At 70.3% G+C, this 12,428-nt stretch overlaps 4 protein-coding genes across 4 annotated transcripts; 2 read left to right on the top strand and 2 right to left on the bottom strand.

Annotated features, from left to right (window-relative positions):
• Positions 1 to 104: 104 nt before the first annotated feature.
• Positions 105 to 919, top strand: RHOBADRAFT_64766 (uncharacterized protein). The gene is made up of 5 exons (XM_018418577.1): positions 105 to 127; positions 259 to 362; positions 440 to 451; positions 547 to 631; positions 712 to 919. The coding sequence occupies exons 2-5, from the start codon at positions 277 to 279 to the stop codon at positions 850 to 852; spliced, it is 324 nt and encodes a 107-aa protein (XP_018272567.1). The 5' UTR covers positions 105 to 127; positions 259 to 276; the 3' UTR covers positions 853 to 919.
• Positions 920 to 1,059: 140 nt separating this feature from the next.
• Positions 1,060 to 2,065, top strand: RHOBADRAFT_52515 (uncharacterized protein; the record flags this gene model as incomplete). The annotated part of the gene is made up of 4 exons (XM_018416376.1): positions 1,060 to 1,083; positions 1,182 to 1,254; positions 1,356 to 1,522; positions 1,592 to 2,065. 4 exons carry the CDS (start codon positions 1,060 to 1,062, stop codon positions 2,063 to 2,065), a joined length of 738 nt encoding a protein of 245 aa, XP_018272566.1.
• Positions 2,066 to 2,574: 509 nt separating this feature from the next.
• RHOBADRAFT_25583 (uncharacterized protein) lies at positions 2,575 to 5,465 on the bottom strand. Its single transcript, XM_018412698.1, has 8 exons — positions 5,060 to 5,465; positions 4,820 to 4,961; positions 4,532 to 4,755; positions 4,358 to 4,480; positions 4,180 to 4,289; positions 3,964 to 4,113; positions 3,647 to 3,892; positions 2,575 to 3,577 (listed from the first exon to the last, which is right to left on the bottom strand). Exons 1-8 carry the CDS (start codon positions 5,397 to 5,399, stop codon positions 2,582 to 2,584), a joined length of 2,331 nt encoding a protein of 776 aa, XP_018272565.1. The 5' UTR covers positions 5,400 to 5,465; the 3' UTR covers positions 2,575 to 2,581.
• Positions 5,466 to 6,364: 899 nt separating this feature from the next.
• On the bottom strand, positions 6,365 to 12,214 carry RHOBADRAFT_42858 (uncharacterized protein; the record flags this gene model as incomplete). The annotated part of the gene is made up of 4 exons (XM_018414122.1): positions 6,365 to 6,403; positions 6,489 to 8,194; positions 8,292 to 11,634; positions 11,708 to 12,214. Coding segments are annotated over 4 exons (5,595 nt in total), but the record flags the coding sequence as incomplete, so codon positions are not given.
• Positions 12,215 to 12,428: the final 214 nt, after the last annotated feature.

Genomic DNA, 12,428 nt, shown 5'->3' with positions numbered 1-12,428 from the left:
AGAGCGCCGTGGCAAGTTCGAGAGGCCGGTGCGCACGCGAGCTGCTGAGATGACGGCGTCGGTTGGCCGGACGTGCCGCTCCCCCTCTCGTAAGCAGACCCGCTCTCGCACACCACTCCAAGCACCTGTGAGCAGCTCTCCCTTGTCTCCTGCACTCGCACAGCACCCTCGACTGACCGCGCCCTTCACCCGTCACCCCCACTGCGCTCCCCCTCCCCTCGTCTCCCCTCGCCTCACCTCATCGCCCGGCTCCTCCAGCTCTCTACACACGACACCATGGTTGCCACTATCGACTCGTACGACGCCTTCAAGGCTGCCACCAGCACGGACAAGCTCGTCATCATCGACTTCTGGGCCACCTGGTCCGTCCTCGCTCCTCGTTCCTCCCAGCCTCGCCTCGCTGACATATTCGTCCTCCCTCTCGCCTCCCGACTCGCAGGTGCGGTCCCTGGTGCGTCTCTCGTCGTCCTCTTTCCCTCTTTGTGGTCGAGCGGCGTGCGCGCCAAGCGAGCCTCGCTGACTCCTTGCTCCTCCCCTCGTCGACAGCAAGGTCATCGGCCCCGTGTTTGAGAAGCTCGAGCCCAAGTTCGAGAACATTGGCTTCTTCAAGTGCGACGTCGACGCCCAGGAGGCGAGTCCCTGTCCCTCTCTCTCTCGCGGGCGGACGAGCGCCCCAGTAACTGACGCCGAGCACTCGACGACGGTCCGCAGGAGGTGGCCGGCGAGGTGGGCATCAAGGCCATGCCGACCTTTGCCCTGTTCAAGAACGGTGAGAAGGTCGGGACCGTCGTCGGTGCCGACCCGAACAAGCTCAAGGCGGCGCTCGAGCACCACTCGGTCGCGTCCGCGTGAGGAGGAGGTAGATGTTGTGTTCGAGCAGGAGACTTGCGAGCGTGCAAGGAACAAGGATTGTACACATGCTGTGGTGTTCGTGCACGTGAGCTTAGCGAGAGAAGAGAGAGCGAGGCCTGAGTGCGGCGAAGAGGAGGAGGAGGACGAGGTCCAGGAGGAGGAGAGCGACGACTCGGCTCTGACCTCGCTCAGTTCGCCCCGACCGCCATGGCGCATCTCAGCAACGACGAGGTGAGCACCACGTCGAGAGTCTCTCGCCCACCTGCACCACAGCGCTGACCCGCCCCGCCCACTCCATCGCACACGACCCTCCCCGCCCCGCCTCGCAGTTCCTCACCCGCCTCGAGCAGCTGTTTGCCTCGCGCAAGGACAAGGGCTCTGTCTTCCTCGTCCAGAAGCGCAGTCCGTCCCTCCCTCTCTCTCTGCCTCGCAAATCGCGTGCCGGGTCGAGTTGCTCAGCAGCTTCCCCCCTCTCCTCCCCCCTCCCCCGCCCGCTCCTGCAGTGACCTATGAGCCCGAGGCGAGCACCTCCACAGCGGCTGCACCAGCAGCTGGTGACGACGTCGACATGGACGCCCGACCAGACGACGCCGACCGCGAGTACCCTCTGCTCCTGCGCGCGACCGACGGCAAGTCCAACAAGGACGCCAAGACCAAGCTCTCGACCGTCGTGCGTCCCTGTCCCTCTCCCCCCTTGCCCGCACAGCTCACATCCCCTCCCCCATGCGCGCGCCCACAGGTCCTCCCCGCCAACCTCGACACCTTCCTCGAGCGCTACTCGTCGCTCCTCCGCACCGAGTTCGCCTCGGCCCTGCGCCCAAAGCGCAAGCGCGCCGACCTCGCCCGTGCGCGCGTCGTGCGCCAGCTCACGCGGCAGGCAAAGCTGCGCGCGCGCAAAGGCAGCGAGGGCGAGGGCGAGCCGTGGATGGCGAGCAGCGAGACGATCGAGGCTGAGGCGGCGAGGAGGGTCAAGGCGCTCGAGGCGAGGGCGAGGGCGGCCGCTGCGCCGGCAGCAGGGGCCGGGGCCGGAGCTGGAGCTGGAGCAGGGGCAGGGTCGAGGGGAAAGGGCGGAGCGAGCGCAGCGGCGGCAGCAGCGGGCCCAGGCGCGTTCCGCGTCGTGCTCCCCAAGGTGGTCGGCCCGCGGCGGGGCAACGGTGTCGAGCGCAGGCGCCGCGCCGAGAAGCGCCGCAACAAGGTAAGCTCTCATGGCTAACGTACTAAGCTCTCATGTTTCACGTACTAAGCTCTCATGTTTGAACAATAAAATTAATATCGATGCATCGAGACGTCTCTCTATTCGCGACTCGCTTTCGAGAGAGAGAGAGATGATGATGAGAGGACGAGGACAAGGTGCGAGGTGGCAGAAGAGGAACAAGGTCGAGGAGGAAGGAGAACAACAAGAGGTGGTTGAGTGCGAGGGGGAGAGATAACGACGATGGCGAGGAGAGCGACAGTGTGACAGAGAGAGAGAATAGGAACCCGCAGGAAGAAAGGCTCGCCGCCGCTCACTCGACCTCGTCGACCTCGCTCGCGGCCCTCGAGCTCCTGCCCCCAGCCGCCGCCGCCGTCCACACCCTCGTCTTTGCCCTCGGCGCCTCGCCCGCCTCGAGCTCGTCCATGTAGCTCCGCAGCAGCTCGGCCACGTCCGGGTGGCTGCTGCTGCGCGCGTGCAGCTCGCGCCGCTGGTCGAGCGGCCGCGGACTGAGCGCGAGCGGCGTCGTCGGCGCGCTCAGGCCGCCGCCGCCGCCCGGCGTCGCGGTCGCAGGCGACCGCGGCGACGTGACGGTCGCCGAGCGGCGCTTGCGCGGCGACGACGAGGGCGTCGGCGTTGCGGCCGAGGCCGTGACCGAGGACGAGGGGGCCGGCGCGAGCGACAGGCGGCGCCCAGCGGCCGAGGGCGACGACAGCGAGTCGTCTTGCGCAGGGTCGACATCGACAGGTCGCGCGCCGAGGCGTACGCGCGCAGGATCGGGCGCACGCTCGGGTGCGCGTCCACGAGGCTTGGCGAGGCGAGCGCTGTCGGGCTCGAGCCTTCGCTCGCGCCCGCGCTCGTGCTCGTGCGGGTTGCGGTAGCCGAGTTCGAAGATGATGAGGTGGATGTCGAGGGTGCGGCGAAGAGTGTGCTGCTGCTCGGGTCGGGCGAGGGCGCTTGGACGTTGACGAGGGCGTCGGCGGTAGCGCGCTCGTCGGCGGGCGAGTGGACGGCGCGACGCTTGCCCCTCAGGACAGGCGACGCCGCCGCATCGCTCGAGTCGGTCGCCATATCGACGTCCGTCACGCCGAGCGCGTCGTCGTCGTCCTCGTCCATCTCGTCGTCGAGCCGATCGACATCGTCCTCCTCGCTGCTCCCGCTCGGCAGGTCCAGCCCACCGGCGCTCGGCGGCGACCGCAGGCTCTTCTTGTCGGCGTTGCCCTGCTGGTCGACCTCGTGCGCGTCGGCCGCGATCGAGCGGTCGACCTCGGCAAAGTCGAAGCCCGACGACGCCGAGCCGCCCGTCGCGCTCGACTCGTCGCGCTCGTCTGGCGACGGCGCGTTCGACGTCGCTGCGGCGGTCGACGCCGAGCCGGGTGCTGAGGAGGCCGAGGTGGACGAGGCGGCGGCGGCGCGCTCGGCCGCTTTGCGCTTGAGCCGCGGCAGAGTGTGCTTGACGAAGGAGCGCTGCGACTGGAACGCTTTGCGGCTCGCCTCGAGGAACAGGAAGGCTTGGAAGACGTGCACGCAGTCCTGCGGCGGTAAGAGGCGAAAGTCAGGCCGGGCTCGTCGTCGATCGGGAAGAGGACCGAGCGGGCGCACCTCGAAGATCTCGTGCTCGACCTTGACGCCCGCGATCGCCGCCTTGTGCGCCAGGAGCGTGATCTCGTCGCGCAGGACCTCGGCGTCGCCGGCCTGGATGAGGAGCGGCGGCAGGCCCTCGAACTTGCCGAACAGCGGCGAGACGTACGGGTGCGTCAAGTACTTGTCGATCTGGTCGCCGAGGAGGCACTTGACCGGGTGCATGTGGTCGTCCTCGTCGTTCGGCGTCGGCAGGTAGTCGTAGGGCTGTTGAGCAAGGGGAGCAGGGTCAGTGAACGGTCCGTCGAGAGAGGGAGAGAGAGAGGACGAGGACGCACCCGATTGGTCGTCCAGCTCTCGCACGACATGGTGAGGTCGACCCACGGGCTCATGAGGACACCGCCCGACGGTAGAGGGTAGCCCTCGTCGCGCAGGTACATGAGCGTCGCGAGCGCAAGTCCTCCTCCCGCGCTGTCACCGGCAATGATCTGCAGGCGGCGCAAATCGTCAGGGTCGGGCTCACAGACACGCACGAGAGAGAGATGGGGACGCACGATATTTTCTGGAGGGATCTTGAGGTCGACGGTGAGGCGCATGTAGGCCGAGACGGCGTCGTGAAGCTGACCCGGGAAGCGCGTCTCGGGCGCGAGGCGGTAGTTGATGGCTGCACGCTTGAGCACGTCAGTCGAGGTCGCTCATGTCGAGAGGGACGGCGGAGAGAGAGGGACGCACCAAAGACCCGGGCGTCGCAGTACCGCGAGACCGAGATGGTGAGGTACCGGTGCGTCTCGGCCGAAAACATGTAGTAGGCGCCGCCGTGCAGGTACAGGCACACGAGGCCGTCCTTGTTCCCTCCTCCTGCGCTGCCCGTACCCTTCTGCGCCCCTCCTGCGCCCGCGCTCGCACCTGCGCCCGCCTCGGCCGGCTTGTCGAGCGTCCACTCGCGCGTCATGCGGCGCCACAGGCGCTTGTTGGTGACCCACTCGCCGGCGATCTCGCGGTTGCCCGTCTCTTGCGCGTCCGAGTCGGCAAGGAGGCCGCGCAGGTTGCGGCGCTTGACCTTGAACGAGATGGGCGTGACGATGCCGTCCTTGGGCGTGGGCAGGAGCGAGCTGAGCTCGAGGGCGGACCTGTAGAGGGACGCTGCGTGTCAGTACCGAGGCACGAGGGAGAGAGGAGGAAGGGGCGACGCACCGTAGACGGGCGAGGGACGACAGGTGCGAGTAGGTCGACACCTCGCGCAGGAACGTCGTGAACAGGGTGAGCTCGACGCCCCACGACGGTTTTGGCGGGCCGTAGATGTGGTGCTGGACGAAGGCCTTGGTGAGGGACGTCCCTGTGTGCGCGGGCGACAAAGGACGGGGTGCGGTCACGAGGTCAGGGACGGCGAGCGGGAGGGGGATGGGCGTGAAAAGGGGAAAGGCGGGTGCGCACCTTGTTTGGCGAAGAAGGGGACGTACTCCCACAGGTGGGCGTTGGGCCTCGCGAGCTTCTGGCGCACGTCGGTGCGAGCCTTCTCGGGGAGGGCGCCGCCGCCTGCGTTGAACGGCTCGAGGAGGGCGGCCCAACTCGCGAGCGCCGTCTGCGCCTCGGCACCCTCGGGCGCGTCGGGGTCGGTCGCGCCTCCTGGGCCTTGAACATGCTTGGCGGTGGTCGTTGGCGAGCTCGGGGCTGCTGTCGGGGCCGAGGAAGGGTTGCTTTTGGGCGGCGAGAGGGCGGGCGAGGACGTGTCGCCCATCGAGGCGCCGCCGAGCGAGAAGGGCCACCAGGGCATGGTCGATGTCGACGAGCGCGGCTCCACCTGGCGGCTAGGCGTGCTTGGTCGTGGTGGCCGATGGGCGAGGTGGGCGAAGGTCGGCCGGCGGAGGAACGGCGGGAGGAGGTGGGGGAAGGTCGAGCGAGCGGGTGGCGCACGGGCGGGGCGACTGGTGTACTCGGTGGAGGAGCTACACAGGGCGGTGTGGTGCCAAGCTGAGCCGGGCAGCTGGGGTGTCGAGAGCGAGAGCTCAACAGCCAACTTCGAATTCGGCTCGTCGCCGACCTCGGCTACGCTCGCTCCCTGCGCGACCCTCTTGCTGCAGGGCCACGCTGAGATCAGGACGTCCCTGCATAGCAGCCGCACAGCCAGCGCAGCCTCCCACGTCCGTCTCGCGTGCGCCGAGACCGTCAGGAAGCTGCCCTCCGACCGTCCGCGCCTCGGCAGCCGCGTCTCTCCCCGACCTGCCAGCTTGCTGCTGCGCCGACTGCATGACCTGCCCAACTGCTCATCCCTGCGCCCTCGAGCGACGCACCTCCTCCCTCTCGAGCTGAAGCCGCGGCGAGCTGCGTGCACGCGCATCCTCGCCGAGTTGCCCTCCTCGACCAATCGCCGATGTGGCTCGCTCTCTCGCTCTGCTAACTAGCTTGGCTTGAAGCTTCTCAGGCAACTTCGACGTCGCCGCTCTCGCCGTGCCGAGTACGTACTCTCTCGAGCTGCGCCCGGCCGTGCGAGCGAGCGAGTCCGAAGCGGACGGACCTCTCGCGAGGCGCAAATGCGGCAACGACTGCTTCGTTGCACAGCGTCGAGGGAGAACGGGTGTGTCGTGGACAAGGAGAGTTGCGGGATCCGGAGGAGGGACGGCACGGAGGGGGGTATCGAGAGAAAGAGGGAGAGAGACCGCGAGGAGGAAAGGTCGAGTCGAGGGTCGTCGAGGAACAAGTCGTGAGAGGGTCGTGAAGGAATGCGAGGGTCGAGGGCGCTCAGACGGACACGAGCTCGCGCATGAGGGCGTCGAGGCGCTGTGGGTCCACGAGAGAGAGCGAGTCAGTGAGTTGAACCTGTGGGAGAGAAAGGCGACGAAGAGAGAGAGAGAGGGGAGCGCACCTCGTCGAGGTCGCCAAACGTCTTGGCGGGCACCTCGTACGCCCGACGCACCTCTGGGTGCAGGTTGTCGACGTCGAGCTCGCGCCCGAACAGCCGCTCGTCGATCGAGTCCCTCGTCGACGATGCTCGCGCGCCACCGACCGCCGGACGAGCGGCCGCCGCAGCGCTCACGATGGCGGCGAGCGTCTCGTACCCGTAGTCGTCGCGGTACGACGGCTGCGACGGGGCGCGGTGGTTCGAGTTGGCCGACGAGGCGGGCGTAAAGTGCTGCGACGACGAGCCGGCCGTGAGCGGGGTCGAGAGCTGGTCCGTCGTCGCCGCCGTCGAGCCCGCCGACGACATCGAGATGACCGACGCCCTTTTGGCGTGGCCCTCGTACGGCGTGCTGCCGCTGCCGGCGCGGGCCCGCTGTCGGGGCGACGACGCCGAGCCGGACCCGGCGCCAACGCCCGAGCCCGGGCCCGACGCGCCCGTGCGAGGGCTGTGCAGCGACGACGACGACATGAGCTGGTCGATCGAGGGCGAGTCGCGCAGGACGTCGCCAAACGGCGACCGGCGCCCGCTCAGAGCCGACGCCGACCGGGCCGAGGTGCTCGCGGCGGGCGAGGTGCGCCCGCTCGCCGTCGCGCTGCCGCCGTTGCTGATGTACGACCGCGGGCGCCACCCAAAGCTGCCCGACGGCGACGCGGCCCGGCGCGCCTTCTCCTCCTTGACGCGCGCGAGGACCCGGTCGAGCCGCTCCTGGAGCGGGCCCTCCATGACGGGGCTCGTCATCGGCCGAGGGCCGAGCGCGCTGCGCAGGTGGTCGTCGTGGTACGAGGCCGAGGTGGCGCTGCCGTTGAGGGCGAGAGAGCGAGGCAGGCGGTCGCGAGGCGAGCCGGCTCGCTCGACGTCGACGCTCGTGCTCCGCAGGGCGTCGACCGCTCGGCGCTCGTCGTCGTCCTCGTCGTCGCTCATGGGCGCGAGCGAGCCCGTCGCCGTGACGAACGACTCGGCGTCGGTCGTCGTGGCGGCCGAGGCGCCGCGCGACATGCCCTGCGTCGGGCGCTGCATCGACGACGACGACGACGACGCCGCCGGCGGTGGCGGTGCCGGCGACGAGCTGGCCCTGGTCGGCGTCGCGCCGCCGTGCCACTCGTCCTCGACGATCTCGCTGATGTCGGTCTCGGTGCCGTCCTGGTGGACGAACGAGTAGCGCACCTCGTCGCCCTCGTCGGCGCGCGACGACCGGATCGTGCCCTCCTGCGGGACCGTGATGTCGAACCCGTGGCCGTCGTTGCCGCGAGCCGACAGGAGCGCGCTCTGGTTGGCGCGTTGGGCGGCCCGCTGCGCCGCGATGAGGTCGCGCTGGCTCTTGCCGCGGGCCGCCTCCGGGTTCGGCGACGAGTCCTCGAGCACTTCTTGCTCGTCGTCGCTGCCGACGTCCTCGGCGTGCTGTGCGGCAGCCGCACGACGCTGCTGCACCTTCTCGAGCTCGTCGATCGTCTGCGGGAGGGCGGCGCCGCGGTTGGTCGCGCCGGGTCGGACGGGCGAGCGGCGGATGACGAAGGTCGGGTCGTGCGGCTGGACGTCGCTCGACGTGCCGAGGATGAGGGTCGCGTCGGCCGAGCGACGGCGGAACTCGCGAGAGGAGCGGTCGTACGCCTTGAACAGGGGCGCCGTCGAGTAGGCGTCGAGGAGCTTGCTCGAGGCGTTGAGGAACGATTCTGCGAGGGCGACGGTACGGGCGAGTGAGCGTCATGGTCAGCTCGAGAGGCTCAGGGAGAGGGAGAGGAGGAGAGAGAGAGAGAGCGAGAGACGCACCTTGACCGTCGCGCTGCACGGCGAGCCCGTACTTGACCCGGGCCTGGCTCCTGCGGCGGTTGACGCGGTCCTCGACCTCGTCGCCGCCGTCCACGACGCCGTCGACGATGCCAAACCGGTCGAGGGCCGTCTCGATGACCTCGCTCACGTTGGCGTTGCGCGGGAAAAAGATGACCTTCTCGCGCGGCGGGAGCGTCATGAGGGCCGGCGACGGGTCGGCAAACCCGCCTGCGCGCGACTGGCGCTCGGCGAGGACGGCGCGAGGGATGATGGCCGTGCTCGACGGGTCAAACACGACCGTCTCGGGCAGGTCGGACGGGTGGATGAGGACGCGGACGGCGAACCGGTACGACGGCGCGGTCGTCGCCATGCTGCTGGTGCTGCTGCCGAGGAACGACTGCTGCTGCGTCGCCGTCACGTCGCTCGACGATGCCGTGCTGTCGTGGTGGTCGAGGGACGACGGGTTGGCGAACGAGGCGTCGGCGGGACCGCCCTGGTCGCCCGGCTGCGACCCGACGAGCGGCGACGAAGGCCCGCCGCGGCGATGCAGGTAGAACTTGACGGCCGAGTCGTCGCTCCAGTCGTTGACGCCCGAGCTCGCAATGGCCGGGTGCATCGACAGGTTGCTCGAGATCGAGTTGATGCTCCCGATCGACGAGCGCTTGACGCTCGGCGGGAGCTGGAAGCCGCCCGCCTCGTCGCCCTCGGCGCTGCGGTCCGACAGGTCCTCGAACACGCGCAGCGGGTGCTCGTCGTCGCGCAGGGCGCGCTCGTCGCCGCCGAGCTCCTTGACCGTGAGGTAAAAGTCGTCGCGCGTCACGTCCGAGCCCGTGAGGCGGAAGCGCTGCATGGCCTGCTTGACGAGGTCGGCGGCGGTCGTCGTCGCGTTGAGCAGGACCGTCTTGAACGTCGCCTCCGAGTCGATATGGGCGCCGGTAAAGACGCGCATGACGCTCAGGACAGGCACCTCGAGGCCGCCGGCGCCGGCCATGTTGGGCGAGCCGATGAGGCTGCCCGGGCGCATGCGCTGCGGCGGCGCGAGCGACGAGGCCGACGGCGAGCCGGCCGCACCATTCGGGCCGACCGACGACGACGAGAGCGCGCCCGGGTAGTTGAGGAGCTGGATCGAGTTGCGCTTGCTGCCGCCGGGGCCGCCGACGCTCGTGCCGCTCGGGCCCTGGTACTCGTCGTTGACGACGAGGACGCCCGGCGCGCCCCTGGGCGTCATCGTGTTGCTGACGTCGCCCGGCGAGCGCTGAACGCCGTACTGGTGGAACAGGGCCTGGCGCGCCTCGAGCTCCTGCTGGCGCAGCGCCGCGTCGGTCGAGAACATCGACTCGGCCGTCGCTGCGCCCGGCGGGCCCTGGGCGCGCGACGACGACGGCGGGCCGCCGTGGCCGGACGAGCTGCCGCCGCGGTCGGCCGACGAGCGGGGCTCGCTCGCGCCGAGGCTCGGGCTCGACGACGACGAGCTGCGGCGGAACGCGCCCCTCGTCGGGCTGCTGCTCCCGCCCTGCGCGCTGTCCTCCGAGCTGCGCAACCCTGCCGCCGCTCCTCCTCCTCCTCCTGCTCCCGCCGCGACGGCACCCTCGTCGCCCTTCTTCTTCTTGTCCTTCTTGCGGAACAAGCTCATGATGCCGCCGCCGCTCTTGCGCTTCTTGTCCGCCGACGTCGACGCGCGCTTGTCGCCCTCGCCGCCGACGTTGGACGAGCCCGCCGACGCGCCGAGCTGCGCCTCGTCGCCCTCGTCGCCGCTCGCGTACAGCCCGCTCGACGGCCGCCCCTGGGCGCGCTGCGGCGGCCCACCGGCGGCGGCAGGCCCGACGCGCAGCTGCTGCTGCGCGACCATGCGCTCGTAGACGAGATCCTCGCCCGCCTGCTTGGTCGGCTGCAGCATGCGGTCGTACCGCGGGTCGCGCGGGTCGACGAGGTCGACGCCGCGCACGCGCTGTGGCGGTGGCCCGCCGGCGCCAGGGCCGGGACCGGGACTGGGACGGGCGAGGGAGCCCGGGCGGGGCGCCGAGCTCGAGCTGACGGGCCCGGCGTACGGCGACGCCGTCGAGGCGCGCTGCTGCTGCTGCTGCTGCTGCTCGCCGCCGTTGATGCCGAGGCCGAGCATCTCGTCAAACTCGGCGGCGCTGCCGGCGCTCAGGGCGCTCGTCGTGCTGTTGCGCGCGATGCGAGGCGTCGCGCTCAGCTTCTTGGTCGGCGCCGCCGGGTCGACAAACAGGCCGTCGTCGAGCGCCGAGGCCGACGCCGACGCGGTCGAGGACGAGAGCGGCGGCGAGGCCGACGACGAGAGGGGCGAGCGCGTCGTGGTCGGCGGCGAGGCGACGCGCTGCGCGTGCGGCTGCGGCGCGAGCTGCGTCGGCGACAGCGACATGCCGAGCTCGAGGTCGGCCGGCACGTGCGACACGGGCGGCGCGAGGTCCTGCACCGTGAGCGGGCCCCTCGACGGCGAGCGCGGCTCGTGCGCCTGACCTTGCGCGCTGCCGCCGCGGGCCCAGCGCGCCTCGGCCGCAGCGGCCTCGTGCTGCGCGTGCAGCGCCGCGTCGCGCTCGCGCTCCCAGTGCTCGGCCGCCTCGGGCGGGACGGCGCCCGCGTCGAGCGCGTACGGCGAGTGGCCGCGGCGCGACTCGGGGCTGAGGTCGTCGGCGTCGGCGTCGGTGTCGGCGAGGCGTGCGGATGCGGGTGCGGGTGCGGATGCGGGGGTGAGGGCGTGAGGGTGGGAGGCGGAGGCGGAGGAGGAGGAGGAGCGGGCGGCGACTGGCCGGCCGTACTCGTCGCGGGCGCGGTCGTCGGTGTCGCTCCCATCGTGCATGCGCTCGTCCTCGTCGTCCTCGTCGAACCCGCCCTCGTCGCCGCCGTCCTCGGGCCGGCTGTACCGCCGCCGCCTGCCCTCGGCATCGACCTCGTCGTCGTCGTCGCCGTCGCGCTCGGGCCCGAGGTCGCGCTCGTCGATGCCGAGGCCCTCGACCTCGCCGTGCTCGTCGTCGCCCTCCTCCTCCTCGAGCAAGTCGCCCTCGTCGCCGCCGACGCCGACGCTCTCGCCCTCGTCGTCCTCGCCCTCGCTCGTCATGCCGCTCGCCGAGTGGGCATAATAGGTCGGCGCGGCGAACAGGACCGTCTTGGCCTTGCTGCTCGCCGGGCGCTCGAGGCCCGAGGGCGAGATGTTGCGCGGGTGGTCCTTGTGCGAGGGCGAGGCCGGGACGCCTTTCGAGTACGGGTGGCGCGACTCGTGCGGGTGCGGCTGCTGCCAGGGCGGGATGCGGCCGACGAAGCGGGTCTGGGCGGCGGTCGAGGTTGGGCCGCTCAGGACGTCGGCCTGGGTCGCGCTCGTGAGCTGTCGAGGGGGCGGGGCCGAGAGAGTGTCAGTCAGGGTGTCGCGCGTCGAGGTGGAGGAGGGGTGGACGCACGTCGACGTTGCGGTGCTTGTTGAGCCTGGCGAGGCGCTCCCACGGGGTCTCGATGTTCTCGGCGGGGATGTAGCCGATGGCCTGGGTCTTGAGGACGCGGACGAGCCACCAGTACGAGTTGGAGTCGTCGAGGAGGAGGAGCTTGTCGCCCTTGACGACGCTCGCCTGGCCGTCGACGGTGGCGAGAAAGGTGTGGAGGGCGTACACGAGGTTGAAGTCGATGTCGTCGTCTGGGATCGAGGGCGACGACGACAGCGAGTCGGAGAAGGAGGCCGTGTCGTCGAGGTCGTTGTCGTCGGGGTTGCCCTCGACTTGGTCGTGGTCGGGATGCTGCTGGTCGTCGTCGTCGGGGGCGTAGTCGGGGTCGTCGTGGTGGTGGTACTGGAAGCGGCCCTGGCCGGTGTGGCCCTGGAGGGCCTGTGCGACCTCGTCGTCCGAGTAGAGGCCGCTGTCGTCGTCTGGGCCGTACCCTGCTTGGGCGTGGTGCTCGTCCTCGTGGACGTAGTGCTGGTGGTGGTGGTGGGGGTGGTAGGCGTTCGAGGCGTAGGCGCGGTCGTACGTGGTATGGAGGTGCGGCCGGGGGGGGGGGGCATGGGTGGGCGGCGTAGGCGGGGGGAGGGGGGACGGTACTTAGGCTGGTGTTTAGTTAAATAGAACGGCACGGCTGCCGGGGGCAGTGTGAGTGCGTGCTGTCATATGTCGGTCCTTGGTGTGGTGCATT

The sequence above is a fragment of the Rhodotorula graminis genome (assembly GCF_001329695.1).
Source record: "Rhodotorula graminis WP1 unplaced genomic scaffold RHOBAscaffold_4, whole genome shotgun sequence".
Taxonomy (NCBI): Eukaryota; Fungi; Basidiomycota; class Microbotryomycetes; order Sporidiobolales; family Sporidiobolaceae; genus Rhodotorula; species Rhodotorula graminis.
The sequence above is the reverse complement of the archived record's forward strand: the minus strand, read 5'-3'. Positions and strand labels throughout refer to the sequence as shown.

What these genes read in the sequence shown, in the direction of transcription:
- RHOBADRAFT_64766 (XM_018418577.1), top strand. Translation starts at nt 277, where the DNA reads ATGGTTGCCACTATCGACTCGTACGACGCCTTCAAGGCTGCCACCAGC. An exon ending in GCGACGTCGACGCCCAGGAG is followed by an intron (nt 632 to 711) that starts GCGAGTCCCTGT and finishes GACGGTCCGCAG; the next exon opens with GAGGTGGCCGGCGAGGTGGG.
- RHOBADRAFT_25583 (XM_018412698.1), bottom strand. Translation starts at nt 5,399, where the DNA reads ATGCCCTGGTGGCCCTTCTCGCTCGGCGGCGCCTCGATGGGCGACACG. An exon ending in AGATCCCTCCAGAAAATATC is followed by an intron (nt 4,114 to 4,179) that starts GTGCGTCCCCAT and finishes CGCCGCCTGCAG; the next exon opens with ATCATTGCCGGTGACAGCGC. An exon ending in TCGAGCACGAGATCTTCGAG is followed by an intron (nt 3,578 to 3,646) that starts GTGCGCCCGCTC and finishes TTACCGCCGCAG; the next exon opens with GACTGCGTGCACGTCTTCCA.